This window comes from Plecotus auritus (genome assembly GCF_963455305.1).
Source record: "Plecotus auritus genome assembly, chromosome: 9".
NCBI lineage: Eukaryota > Metazoa > Chordata > Mammalia > Chiroptera > Vespertilionidae > Plecotus > Plecotus auritus.
Genome location: NC_137783.1, coordinates 147,133,081 through 147,147,370, shown reverse-complemented (window position 1 = coordinate 147,147,370; position 14,290 = coordinate 147,133,081). Strand labels below are relative to the sequence as shown.

Genomic DNA, 14,290 nt, shown 5'->3' with positions numbered 1-14,290 from the left:
CTGCTGGCATCCTGTAAAGATGACCAGGGCCTCAGCTGTAGGAGGAGGAGGGCATCAGTCCTTCCACCCCAAAATGGGCCTCTTTTCCAGGATTGCAGATCCAGAGTGACAGGACGGAGGAAGATCCAGGAGAACTCACCATTTCAAGGAAACCCAAAACGTGTTTTTCCATCTCTGTTCTGTGGGTGGCACTTTATTGCCTCAGTGATCATTGCCAGGCTCCACAGGGCCTCTAGAGGCACCGTGAGTGCCAAGAGGCAGATGCCCAACGCAGAGTCTGAATGACAACAAAAAACTCTCATGACAAAGTTGATCTCCTCCCTGCCATGACCACCAACTGTGCGGCCTGGGCAATCCCAGAACTGAAGCCAAAGCAAGGCAGGGAGAAGAGCGCAAGAATAACGTCTCCATGTGGATTTTTGTTCTTGCTGAGGTCAGGTTGGTGTGTGTAAAAGGAGGGGATCCTACAGGTCTTGAACATGTGAGTCTAGGATTATGAGTGCTGTCAGAACTGGCATAGGCAATCAAGTATAGCTTTAAACTCTGCCTGTGAATGATTGGTTTAAAGGTGAGGTTGAGCAGACCTGCGTGGCTCAGTGGTTGAGCATCGACCCATGAACCATGAGCATCGACCCATGATTCTCGGTCAGGGCACATGCCCAGGTTGCAGGCTTGATGCCCAGTAGAGGGCATGCAGGAGGCAGCCACTAGATGATTCTGTCTCTTCATTGATGTTTCTATCTCTCTCTCCCTCTCCCTTCCTTTCTGAAATCAATAAAAATATATTTAAAAAATAAAAATAAAGGTGAAGTTGATAATACCAGGGAGTCTGTGTATGTGATTTTTCCTTGGAGCATCTAAAACATAAAGACTATGGCAGGTAAAGAAGATACAATAGAAACTAACTCTAAGCAAACATGAAATTGTCATAATTTCGCTCTTTCCATCATTCTAGCATTTTAAAAAATGGATGGGCGTGCATATCTGCCCATTTTTGAAGAGTTCTTTTAAGAAGAAACTGTAACTTATCTCTGAACCTCCTGCTGGTCTTCCTTCATCTGTGTCTCCTCCCTTCCTTTCCATTATATCTTTGAAAAAAGCCTCTTGGATTTTTAAGCAGAATGTGACTCTCCATTGGTACAATAAAACTGTATTTGAAAACTCAAAAATAAAAGTTGAGGTCCCGATGTCTACCAGCTTTCCTCCTACCTTTCTTAGTGGGATGGGATATTTCAAGCCATTATTCCTAAGTCCCGGAAATGTTGAAGGGAATCTAAATGCTCTCCTCTGCCTTTTCTTCCTAGTTAATCATCCTTTTACATCATGACCTCCATCCAATCCAGCCTTTCATTTCTCCTGTGGCTGAAGAATTGCCAGTTATTCCAGCAAAGATGTGGAATCAGCCACGTTTATCTAAGAGCCTCAGGATTGCACTGGATGGTGGCGGGCAACAGTGAGAGTTATTTTACTTCTTCAAAACATGTTTTCTGCAGTTATATTTGGACTGGAAAAAGATCCTTACATTCTTAGCTTCAATTATATTCAATGTTCTCATTGCTGCTACCCTCAAATATGATATTGAATGAGATCACATCTTTAATTCACATCTCTCATCTGTATTTACAAATGATACAGCTTTTGGAACATCTGCTCTGCCTACGGAACACTCATTTCTGCAGATGACCCAGCTGTAAAGGCTGGTGGCGGAATTGTTTCCTCAACGATGATGCTAGGAAACATCTCTCCCTTTCTGCCTCTCCTGCATGCTGCTGCTTCTTAAGGCGCCTTTTGGAGTTCATTTTCCCAGGAGAGATGGGCTTAAACTTCTAAGGAGGCATATGTCTATTATTTCTGCTGAAAGGCTGCCTCCTGGAAGAGTTACTGATGCAGTCTCCACATGACAGGGCCACCTTCTGTAACAGCTCTGTAGGCAGGGGAGCTGAAGGTCTAGAAAGAAAGGAGAGGAATGCAAATAGAAAGATGAAGGGAAACTTGCAAAGACCAGCAAGGGATAAAACCCATATCTCTAATGCTTAGGAGCCCAAAGTTGGCTTTCTAGTAACAAGAATCCTTGGTGTTGGTAGAGAACGGGCCCTTCCACTTGATTCTTCCTCAGAAAGGGGTAGCGCTCTAGGCGAATGAGGAAGAATGCAGGGTGCCATTCATACAGACTGCTTTTGTTGCTGTTATTTACTTCTCATTTTACAATATTATAAATTAATGAAAATGAGAACTTAAATACTCCCATTTCTGTCATTTGCGGGAAATGCAGAGAGCAAACGCATCTGAGTGTGTATCTGCCCGGTGCAGGCCTTGGGAACGCCGTAGGTTAAGGGGCCCAGGTTCTTTATCAGATGCCTTGTAAGGGAACAAAGGGAATGGAGAGAGGTATCTGGCGATTAAAGAGATTAAAAGATGTAGCAATTTTTTTTTTTCTTTGCTGGGCAAGATCAAACTATGTCTAGGGTGATAAAAACTATTGAAAATCCCTTTCTTGTTTTAAATCAGAGTGTAATTGAGGAACTCTTATGAGTTGACTTGATTTTACCCTCTCATGTTACTGAGGGGGTGCACAGGGACCCAGTCAGGCAAAGTGATTTGCTTAACATCCAAAAAGGAGCAGGCGGGAGAACCCCGATCAGACTCCAGATCCCAGGCCCATGGGTGAGGTTTCTACTACTACCCTCAGCACAGTCTTTATCATCCATTAATTTTATCTGTGTGTTCACTGACGTAGATGAAATCACAGCAGAATCGACTACATAATGGAGACGATGCTGTGTTAATCTGTTCTGTTCATTGCTTTTCAGGCAGAATTGGTTCTGCCTTTGTCCTATATAGATAGTGGCAGTGAGCCCAGGAACTGTGACATTCTCTGGTTTTTGGATTCATAGAATAAAGTTATTCTTTTGCTTTCTACTTGATTATTACAAAGTCAGTTCCATTTTTCAGCAATATTCAAATTAAGGCTAGAAAATAATTTTTAACTTTATTATTAAATTTCATTTTTCCCCATTCTTCTGGCACTGATTGAAATCACTTATTGCTACATGCATAGCACTTTTTCTTAGGGAATTCACTCTTAGGTAGACTGGGTGCTTTGAAAACGGGAACTATCTGATGTAGGTTGTGCTAGTTGAATGAACGTAGAAAGGATAACGTTTCATGTCTGTGGTAGGAGGCTTAGACTGTGGACTCCGGTCTTTCAAGTAGGTGGCAGTTAGGCAGACACACGTGGCATCTCCTTCCTGCTCGCACCAAACGGTGTCCTAGACCAGCGGTCGGCAAACTCATTAGTCAACAGAGCCAAATATCAACAGTACACGATTGAAATTTCTTTGGAGAGCCAAATTTTTTAAACTTAAACTTCTTCTAACACCACTTCTTCAAAATAGACTCACCCAGGCCGTGGTATTTTGTGGAAGAGCCACACTGAAGGGGCCAAAGAGCCGCATGTGGCTCGCGAGCCGCGGTTTGCTGACCACTGTCCTAGACTTCTCCTGGAATCTGTGTTGGATAGGCCAAGTTGCAAGAGAGCCAGCATCCTGGCTCCCTCCTATGGGCACCCCTAGTTCCAGCCAGGCATCTGGAAACTCTGTTGCTAGGCATAGATAGGCCTGGAGGAGACTGGAAGGATAAAGGAAAATCCATTGCCAATACTGAAAAATCATGTCTAGTGATTTTGTTTATTGCTAGGGAAGCACTGGGAAATAGAAATGGAACTTTTGTTAATTGAATAAATTGAAACTAAATATAGATAGATCTTACTAATGTATACCAAGTGAAAGAAATTGTAGTCTCAGAAATTTCTAAATTATAGAATTTTAAAAAATAAATGCTATGTTGCTATGGCCACATATGTAAACATTAAGGCAAATAAAGTATAAATGAAAACTTTCAAAAATGGATTTTTATTGATTTCAGAGAGGAAGGGAGAGGAAGAGAGGGATAGAAACATCAATGATGAGAAAGAATCATTGATTGGCTGCCTCCTGCACACACACACACACACACACACACACTGGGGATTGAGCCTGCAACCCAGGCATGTGCCCTGACTGGGAATCAAACTGAGACATCTTGGTTCATAAGTCGACACTCAACCACTGAACACAGCAGCTGGGCTAAATGACATTATTTATTATGAACATACTGGCCATCTTTTTGAATTTAGGTGCTTCTCAAAGGTTTGAAAATAAACATTTTTAAAATTTTAACGTCAATTTGTTTAATCATTATTCAGTCCTGCTAGAATTGGTTGATAATTTTTATAAGGATATGAATGAACAATCCTGAACTAGTGATAGTTATAGACTTATGCCTAAATCAGTCATCAATGAATATTCATTAAGAGTTAATAATATTTGTTATTAATATTGGCAACATATTCTGCTTCTTTGGCTCCCACATGGACACTTGCAGGTTTTTAGTGTCTGATTGTAAGAAAATCAGTATCTATGAAGTATCATACAGCCTTTTCCAGTAGAGCATTTTTCTTGTATGTCTCCAGTGAGGGAGGAAAACCATCAAGTTATTGATACTATCATTTTACCTAAATTAATTTAATGCCCAAGATGGCATGAGAGCCAACCAGTATAATAATGCTGGTACTTTACATTTACAACAGCACTTTACCGTTTTCCTGGTGCTCCAATGCTATCTCAAGTGATGGGCATCGAGGGAAGAGGTCATGCGTACGTCTGGTAAAATACACTGAAACAAGCAAACAGGAGCAGAATTTGCCAAGCACATAATGACAAGGAAATTCCATAGTGGATTCAGCACACCCATCATTTCTCCTCTGGGTTTTCTCTGTGTCTGAAATTGCAACGACTTTAAACTCTGAAATGACCTACGCTAGAATTTCCTCAAGGTGTTCTTCCGAGCAGCGGCTCCTGGGGACATTCACTGGTATCATGCAGAAAAGGAAAAGAAGAAAGTTCCACAGTCAGCTAGTTTGGGGATTTTCTAGGTTAAACAGGACTTTGGTTTACTACCAGGCCTTCGTACTGTCTGCACTGTCACTCCTATAAGAGATTTCCTGAATGGTTTCGAATACAGAACTTTTCCTCCTCAAATCATGGCTTGGGGCCAGTATTTATTGGAACAGGTGTTCTGACATGGTTATCTTTGCTTATTCTCAGTTTTAGAGTATGTCAGCTTGTCTGGATGTCCTTAATACAGGTTTATTATTTTTTTTTCAACCTCACGAAATATTCTGTGAGATGCAAAATGAATGAGAAGGTCTCTGCCTATTGTGAGCCACACTGTAGATGGTGCAAGGTTGGGGTTGCAAATGATAATCTTCAGGAATATATTAAGAGTCCAGAGTTTGGCCTAGGATCAGACCATTTGGCCCTTAAATGCAGTGAAAAGCCTTACATTCCCCTTTTGTGTGTATGTATGTTTTGTGTATGTGCTGGTACATGTGTCTGTGTTGACTGTCACAGACTTTATAAGTATTATTTATTGATAATTTATGCGTTGAATAATTTATTATTTACATACATACATACATAATTTTTGTGTAATTGCATAAATGTGATCCTGGAGTACACATAGGTTCCTATTTTTTATTATAATCTTCCCCCTACACACATACATTTTTGCTTGGCTGCCCTGTATTTATTTACATATTTTGATTATTGTTTCATGTATCTTTATTGGATTTTGCTATTAAAGCAGGACTGGTTTCATAAAACAAATTGGGAACATTATCATATATTTCAAAGGCCTGAATTGATTTAATAACATTAGAGTTACCTATTTTTTAAAAGTTAGATAGAACTCAGTTGAGTATTACTAGTCCTGGTGCCTTTTTCAATAGTGGCTCCTCCTTCATATTTTAATTTGTGTGGTTTTTTCATTTCTGGATTAATTATCAAAAATATTCTCATATACACAAATGAGAATATATATGAGAAGCTCTTGTTCTCTCTCTGCTTTCTCCTCTCAGCATCTCAGCTAGAGTTGTAGTTAGATTTGTAAGGAATCTTAATAGGAAAGCGTTCACTTTGCCACTATACTGAATAGTTATCTCCAAAACCACGTGCCTGCTTGTGGAACTAGGCAGACTTCAGGAAAGAAATCTCATGCAGGAGTCTTACTAGAGCTAAGAAAGCCAGTGGGATTACCCAGGTACGGTGGAGAATTACAGTCGGAGAAAAGGGATTCATCGTAAGAAATGTGAACTGTTCCCGAGAAGATAGAAACGTGTGTGACAAAAGTGGGATTATAAGAATTTCTTCTTGTCATAGTTTAGAAAAAAGATATGACTCCAACACCTCTTAATTAGATCTTGTGCTCCTTGATGGTAATCATGATAACAGCTACTGACTGCTGACCACCTACCAGGGTGTGTTCGTTCCAAAGACTCTACCTGGATCAATGCCTTTAAGCCTCAAATAATCACCTGTGAGACAGCGATTATTGCTATCCCATCTTAGAATAGGGGAAGCAGGCACAGAAGGTGCGTAACCTGCCTGAGTTCACACAGCTGGAGCAAGGCAGTCAGTCAGGCAATGAACCCATCAGCTCTGACCCCAGGTCCCACACCCTAAGAGGCATCAACCACCTTTTCTGTGAGGATTACAGCTTGGTACCCTTTGTAAGGGGGTGACCATCACATAAAGCATTCAATATGTATTTGTGGGATTCATGTTAAGTGATTGTCCCAATAAGGGAGATAATCGGCTATAACACTAAGCAGAAAGGGAAAGTACTCTATAAATAAAGATCGTGCGAAGAATGATATCTTAATTCTGGGACTATCCCTGAGAAGTGGTTTATGTCTAAACCTTTCAACATGGTGTGGAGCCTGGTAATACGCTGTTATTTTGCCCAACTCTCTAAGCCCCGGTTACTGCTTTTCACTAGGTACAGATTTTCCTACATCTCCCATCTTTCTTGCCTGATGGGTTTTATTGGCCTCAGCTTCCCTTAAGGCCATTAGAATGAAATGGTAAAAATTAATATGAAAATTTGGAAAAGTTTGCTGATAGGATTGTCCTAGTTATGAAGGTCAGTTATTGGTGGTCAGTTGTAGGTGTTGTGTGTGTTTTTATGGTTGAGTTTATGCCATCTTGTGGGATGAAGTTTTTAAACTTACAAATGACCCCATCAGAAATATCAGAAGGATGCCAGGGCATAGGTGAAGGAGAGAGAACCCCAAGTCCCATTGGTTTACTTGTGTGTGTGTGGTGTCCTAGAGCCTAAGAGGAGGTCACTGTGTCTGTCCCACCTGCCACATAGGGTTTGTGATGACAACATTGGAAGGGGGTGAGGCCATCTATACTAGTAAAAGGGTAATATGCTAATTAGACCGGACATCTTCCTGACAAAGCTGGGCCCGGGAGAAGCCACCTGCCCATGGTCCTGGGCGCCAGCGGCTGTGGCTGTGGCCTGGGCAAAGCTGGCCCAGGTCCCGGGTTCCTGTGGCCGGCCAGAGGAGGGAAGCCTGGGTCCTGGGGGCGGGGCCGAGGCAGAGGTGGTTAGGGGCGATCAGGCAGGCAGAGGTGGTTAGGGGCTATCAGGCAGACAGGCAGGTGAGCGGTTAGGGGCCAGGCAGGCAGAGGTGGTTAGGGACTATCAGGCAGACAGGCAGGCGAGCGGTTAGGGGCCAGTGGTTCCAGATAGCAAGAGGCAGTCGGACATCCCCAGCGGGGTCCCGGATTGGAGAGAGTGCAGGCTGGGCTGAGGCTCCCCCCCATGCACAAATTTCATGCACCGGGCCTCTAGTTATTTATAATACTGAACTTTTATAAACAACCTGTACCTTGACAGTTGGGGGATGTTTAAACAAGTAAAAATACATACCACATTGTAGTGGAAATAATATGCATCCTCATCCAATATGGAAATATGCTTTAATATACTGTTCAAAGAGAAAGAGCAGGTGCAGAGTGGGGAATGCAGTGTGGTTACAGGTCTGTAAAGCAAGCAAACCAAAGCTTTTCCAAGGGTGAGGTCCAGGCGTGCAGTTCACCTCCGTGTGAAACCTGGTTTTCTCCCTGTGGTGGGACCTGCATGTGGAGAGCGCTGAGGGAGGAGTGGGGTTCTTTTTCTTTCCCTTCTACTTCTCCATCTTTGCTAAATTTTCTGTAATGATCACATAAACCGAGGTTTTAACAAATGAAAGTGCCATTGCATAGAATGGGGGGAAAGTCAACTTGATTTCTAAACCTGTTTCACAAAGGATTCGAAAGCCGTAAACTTCTTACAAAAAGAAAACCTCTGTGAACAAAAACGTTGAATGTCAAAGCATTAAACAGAACCTTCTTATTTGCTGGCAGCGCTTCAAGGAATGGCAATTTGATTCTATTAACCGGTGCATTTTGTTTTTAAAAAGCCCCAAGAGAAATCATCTTAGGCAAGAACGTCCCCGGCGCCAAGCTTCAGCGCTGTGGGGTGTGGGATGGATGCCTCAGCAGAGCAATGGCGCTTCCTCCATCTCTTCTGACCTTCTGGGAGTCAGAGCCTGACAGGCCTCTGTGATGTGGAGCTGTGCTCAGTGATGTTTGCCCAAGCAGCGCCAAAGAGGGACACGCCATCAAACTCAGGAGGTGTGGGCTCCCGTCTGTGGGGGTCCCTCTGAGAGGACGGAGCCCAGCCCAGACCGGGAGGTGGAGGAAGACCTCCTTCCCATGCACAGCACTGGGGAGACTTGGACTTGAAGTTGGAAGAAGTGAGACATACTCTCTGTGTGACCTTGGCCAAGTTAGCACTTGATCCCCGCGAGCCCTGGTTTCCTCAACTGTCAAATAGGGATAATAACCTTTCCTCTTCCTCAAGGTGGGATTAGGGTGTGACAATATTCTGCAGACTATACGTGCCCCCACAGATGTGTGGGATCGTGACAATGAGTTCTAACTGGCATCGGGTTCTCTGAGGAAGCCTCTGAGTGCATCCGTGTCTACCTTGGGCTGAACAAATAAACAGTAACAACACCATCAATAGCTGGCCTTTTTGGAGCACTAAGCACTGTTCTAAGGACTTTAAATGTATCACTTCACTTTAATCCTTAAGAGAATTTCATGAGGTAGGTAGGTACTGTAATTGCCCCCATTTTACTGATGAGGAAGTGAGGCACAGAGAGGTGAAGTAACTTGTCCAAGGCCACACAGCTAGCAGATGGAGGAGTGGGACTTGAATCCCGGCAGTCTGACTCCGGGACCTGATAGAAACTGCAGATACATTTCTCTGGCAGATGAGGAAGAGGGGTCTGGGGTATTCATTAATGTTTATTAGTTGGTTGGCTTAGTTTCCTACACCTGAGAGCTGTTGGCGATTGGGTTTGCTTTTGTGTAAGGGCTGCAAGTAAGAAACCCCGCAGGTGGGCAGTGAGGGGCACAGAGGGATGGTCTCGTGACCATGGTTGGAAACCTAGGCTGACTTCTCCTCGGGGTCCCCAGCAGCCAAAGGAACAGCACTGAGTGGGAAAGGACGGCCCTTGTCTGGGTGACAGGAGTCGTTTTGAGGAACCCAGGAGGCAATCGAGGCAGTGTCGGGAGGCCCCTTGAACCTGAATGGAGAACACTCCTTAAGTAACAGACTCTGGAAAGGAGGGTGTCTGCTTGGGGTTTGTGATACAAACAGCCATGAAGAGTGAACTGACACAGCTGTAGGGACTGAAGAGAGAGGCTTAGAGGGGAGAGGCAGCAGCAGAGGGGCCTTATGGACCTGTGGGTTTTGGTGAGGTTAAGATGTGTTTGCCACGGGGCAGGGATGATTCAAATACACCCAGAGCATCACAGCCGGAGTCCTGAGAATTAGCGACCAGCAGGCTCTTGGGCTCAGGAAGACGGAGGCCTGACCAATCCATCATTATGCATCGTGGTGTTTACATGGGGCTCTGAGCCTGGGGAAGCAACTCTCACTATTTTGGACAATAGTTCATGACGGACTGCACCCAGCCTGGCCAAGCCCTTTTGAAAACACTTTATGTTTTACTGTGTTAATGATCTGTTTCCTGCCTCTAAGCTCAAGGCTAAGTTTAGCTTTCATAGGACTCGATGCAAACTTGGTAAGCAAGGGAAGAGTTTGATACTTAACCTGGGTGTGCATACGTGTGCAGGTCATTGTGTGATAGTCTTACGGGATTGACTTACCACTTTCCTGAAGCTCTGAGAACTATGGTTTTATTTAAAACTGTCTCAACAAAGCTGAGATTAAAATGTGCGTGTCTCCATTCCTGCCCTGTAGGTCAGCTGCAGCATTTGCATATTTCTAATTACTGAACGTATTGTTTGAGTGTTTAATGTGTCCTCGTCCTCGGTGCCGGGGTGGAAGAGGTCTGAGCAGTGCCTTCCTGCCCCCGCCTTCTCTCCAGGACCCACCACCGCAGGCACTTACTGTCTGATGTCTGACCGCTTGGTGTTTTATTTCACAGGAACAGACAATCTACAGATAACCGTCACCCCAAACCCAGAGTCATTTCCTCCCGGGAAATTGTCACCGATTTCACCAACATGGCCTTTCTCAGAAGTCCAGTCTTCCTCGGCAGTGTACAGAATCAAGAATGTGCTGGGCCCGACCCCTGACAACACCAGCGTGCTGCAGTTCACCCGAACACCTCCTCCCAAGACACACCGCAGGCCCAGGGCTCACGGGGACCTCTCTTCTCCCCCTCACCAAGGAAGCGGACATAGCGCCTCCCTCGAGCCTTCCAAGGATTCCACTGAGTCGCCGGTCCGGCCAAGACCGCAGGCGGGGAGAGAAGCAGCCGGTGTGTCAGGTTTGCCTCACACTAGCACGCTCCCCGCACTGCCCGCTGTCCCCTCGGGGACGTCCTTGAGCCCTGTCCTCCCATCTCAGCCAGTATGGGTAGGGACTCCTTCCATCTCAGATCGACATTCTCTGAGGTCAGACATCCTCCCGCTTCTCCCTCCATCTCCATCCCCTTCATTGGCTCCTGACTCACCTCATTCCATCATCTTTTCTAAGCCAGCTGGGCCACCCACCACGGTGCCTTCAGTCCCCCAGACAACTCCAACTGGCTGCTCTCCAAGTCAGAGCGTGGCTAATCCCCTAAACCCACTTACTGACGAAATGAACCACACTCCATCCCCAAATGCCCAGGATTTAATAAGCATCCCCCGTCTAGGTTTCCCTGGATCTTCAACAAAGCAGTATTCGGAGCTGTCCCCCACGGAGGATCCTCGCGCAGCAGGCTCCCCCACACCAGAGTTTCTGAGGTCCGGGCCAGAACTGGCCCATTGGTCTCCCCCTCCCCTAGCACTTGGAAGTCTTCACCTGCCCCGTGGAACTCCCTCCTGGTCAAGCTTGGAAGCGGCATCAAGTCCTGCATCCACCCAGCCAATCACAGCTGAGGTGGCTGAAACAGTGCACAATGGGGTGTCTCTGCCAGCTCTGAAGAGTGGGGCTGTGCCCTCACTTTTCCAGACCGCTGAGTCAGGGGGGGTGGAAACGACCAGCAGGACGCTAGCCGCCGCCACTGCAAAGGACTCCGCTAACCCACTGCACCTGTCAGCAGCTCCAGAGACTTCAGAAGGGCCCGTCCTTTCAGCAGAACACACATCTTCCTCTTTGGTGCCTTCTCCTCTGCCTCCTACTCCAGCCGGCCGAGGACAAGCCATCCTTTCTGGGGCAGTTCCTGCATCACCCTCGAAGGGCGCAGTGGCAGACTTTCCCACTGTCCTGCAGCCGGCACGGAACCATGCCTCTCCGTCCACCCAGCCCCGCACGCCAACTCCTCGGGGAGAGGGCCACAATGGACCCCCTCCTACTGCAGCTACTGACTTCCTCCTCTCAAGCAAATTTCCTAATCTCCTTGCCACCGCTTGGACATTTCCGCTGCAGAAGGAAGATGGCGTGACAGCTGTCCTAAGGAAAAACGAAAAGGCAAATTTGACAGTTGCTCTCCAGACCCTCCTAAGTAAAGAGATTCCGAGTCTTCACACTCTAAATGGATTCGCCTCTGCTTTCAGCACTGATCCTGTTTCATCCACCGTCCGTACAATGCCGAGAACAAATCTCGCTTCCGAATTACCTCCACGTTCCCTCCCCTCCACACGAGCCGCCCAGACTGTTTCCCCATCTCCCGGCTTTTCCAGCAGCAAGCCAGAGACAGACGCAGCTGCGACGGGCCTTTCAGAGCTGCCAGTTGCAACTTCCAAACAGGTGACAGCATTTCCCTCCTCCACCGAGGTCTATGATTTCTCAACAATGGGAAGCTTGAAAAAGCCAGCGGTCACAGATGCGTTCTGGAGTTCCCTTTCCGCAGAAACTGGATCCCTTTCCACAGAACCAACGATATCTGGCTTGCTGCAGCAAACAAATTATGCTATAAATGGGCACACAATTAACTCCACAAGTTGGAAACCTCATTCAGCTTCCTCTCCTGCCCCCAGTGTTTTAGCTTCAGCTGTTAATACAATAGACTCCCACCATCTCAAAGACACTGCTGGGCATGGAGCAACTGCAGAAGGCTTTAGCATTCAGGATTCAGTCCTTGAATCAGGCACCAACCAGCCCATCCAACAGTCAGACGTTACCATGGTTGGAAACCATACAGCTGTCTTGTCTACAAGTAATAACAACCATTCCAGAGACTTCCAAGCAACTGAAGTTGAAGATTTCCCATCCACAAGTCAACAAGTCAAGTCTCATCCCCATGTACAGCGGCCTGTCCATCCAACATGGCTTCTCTCGCTACCCTCTCCAAGTCTGCCTTCCACAGCTGGCTTGCAGGAGATGTTTTCAGATGGAATGGATACAAGTTCCCAAGTTTCCAGCAACTTCTACCCATCTCCTGTGGTACATGCTTCCACACCATTCCAGAGTATCCCGAGATATCACTCTACTGCTGAATCTCCTCTGTCAACCAGGGCCTCACTCAGGACCCCATACAGAGTGCTCCCGCCTTCTCAGCGCCCCAAGAAATGGACAGGTGCAGCCACTAATGCAGGAAGTTTGTTTCCTGGTACCCAGAAAACAGGTATGACTGCTCCTGTGGCCAAAACATCTTCAAGCTCAACACAGATACCCAGCTTTGCTCAGGAGCAGACACGCCCTTCCACGCTGATGAAAGACTCAGCAGCCCCAAAGAGTCGTGTCCTTGACCCTCTGCTGACTTGGTGTTTTTGAAAGTATTCAGAACTTAAGTGTCCTTATTACCAACCATAGCTTTGCTGTAACTGGCATTCTCATTATGCTTACTTGACTTAATGAGCCTAAGCTATGTGGCCTAAATTTCAGAGCACAGCGACTTTTCATCCCAGCAAACCCATCAGTTACATCCGTTCGTCACCACAAGTGACGTGTGCACTGTGGGCCAGTGACAAACTTTGCTTTCTCTCTCTTTACAGTGGACTTCGCTGTGTCGTCCAAGGCAGAACCAACAGCAGCAGCAGCAGCAGCAGCATCCACGTTGCTCCTGAGGAAATCAAGTCTGCCGGCACTGTCTGCAGCCCTGGTGGCTAAGGGCACTGGCAGCAGCCCTTCGGCGTTGGCCTCGGGATCAGTCAAGAGCAGTTTGACCACTGCTCTCGCTAGACATGTCACAAACAACACAGCATCTGGCCCAAAGGCGACACCAGGGCCAGGCCACCCAGCCTTCTCGTTCACGCCAGCCAACATGTTTGCAAAATCACACACCACGAGCACTCACACAGCCATGCAAGGGAACACGGGCACCGCCTCCGGCCTGTTGTCCACAACACACCTCCCCAGGAAACCACAAGCCATGTACACGAACCTCCCAAACCCCACCAACCCAGACCTGCCCAGGGCGTCCACCACACGCTCGCTGACCATCACGGCAGCCTGGACGTCCATCACCGCACCGGTAAGGGCTACCCGGTTGCCGCCTCTGCTGGCAGAAAACCCAAATGCCGCCCTTCCCGCTGTATCGACGGCTATGGCCACTACTGGCAAAATGGCGTCCAACCTGGAGTGCCAGATGTCCAGTAAACTCCTGGTGAAGACAGGTAAGACTCCACTCTCCTGATTTTACTGGGAAGCAGCAAGCACATGATGGCTTCAGAGATGCAACAGAATTATTAGATTTCTTTGAGATTAGCGGTTCTCACCAGGGGCAGTTTAGCTTCCCCTCCCCCCAGGACATTTGCACATCTGGAGATGTGTGGGGGTCTTGAAGGGTAGGGAGGGTGCTTTGGCATCTGGTGAGGTCGAGACGAGGGATGCTGCTAAACATCCTACAAGGCACAGGATGGTTGACGACAAAGAACAGTTCAGCAGCCCAAAATGTCAGTAGTGCCACAGGGTTGAGAACCCCTGGTCTTTATCCAGTGACGGAGGCTAAGACGAGCAT

General features: G+C 46.7%; 1 protein-coding gene across 5 annotated transcripts in view; it reads left to right on the top strand.

Moving 5' to 3' along the window:
• The window catches only part of KIAA1549L (KIAA1549 like), a 230,088-nt gene that overhangs the window by 119,419 nt on the left and 96,379 nt on the right, over positions 1 to 14,290 (top strand). For 2 of the 5 annotated variants that reach the window (XM_080687145.1, XM_080687144.1), the window contains exons 2-3: positions 10,388 to 10,732; positions 13,326 to 13,946. In XM_080687145.1, the coding sequence (XP_080543271.1) occupies positions 10,388 to 10,732; positions 13,326 to 13,946 (966 nt within the window). Of the gene's footprint in view, positions 1 to 10,387; positions 10,733 to 11,851; positions 12,956 to 13,325; positions 13,947 to 14,290 lie in introns of those variants that run through there. The other 3 variants (XM_080687143.1, XM_080687142.1, XM_080687146.1) reach the window with 2 other exon arrangements.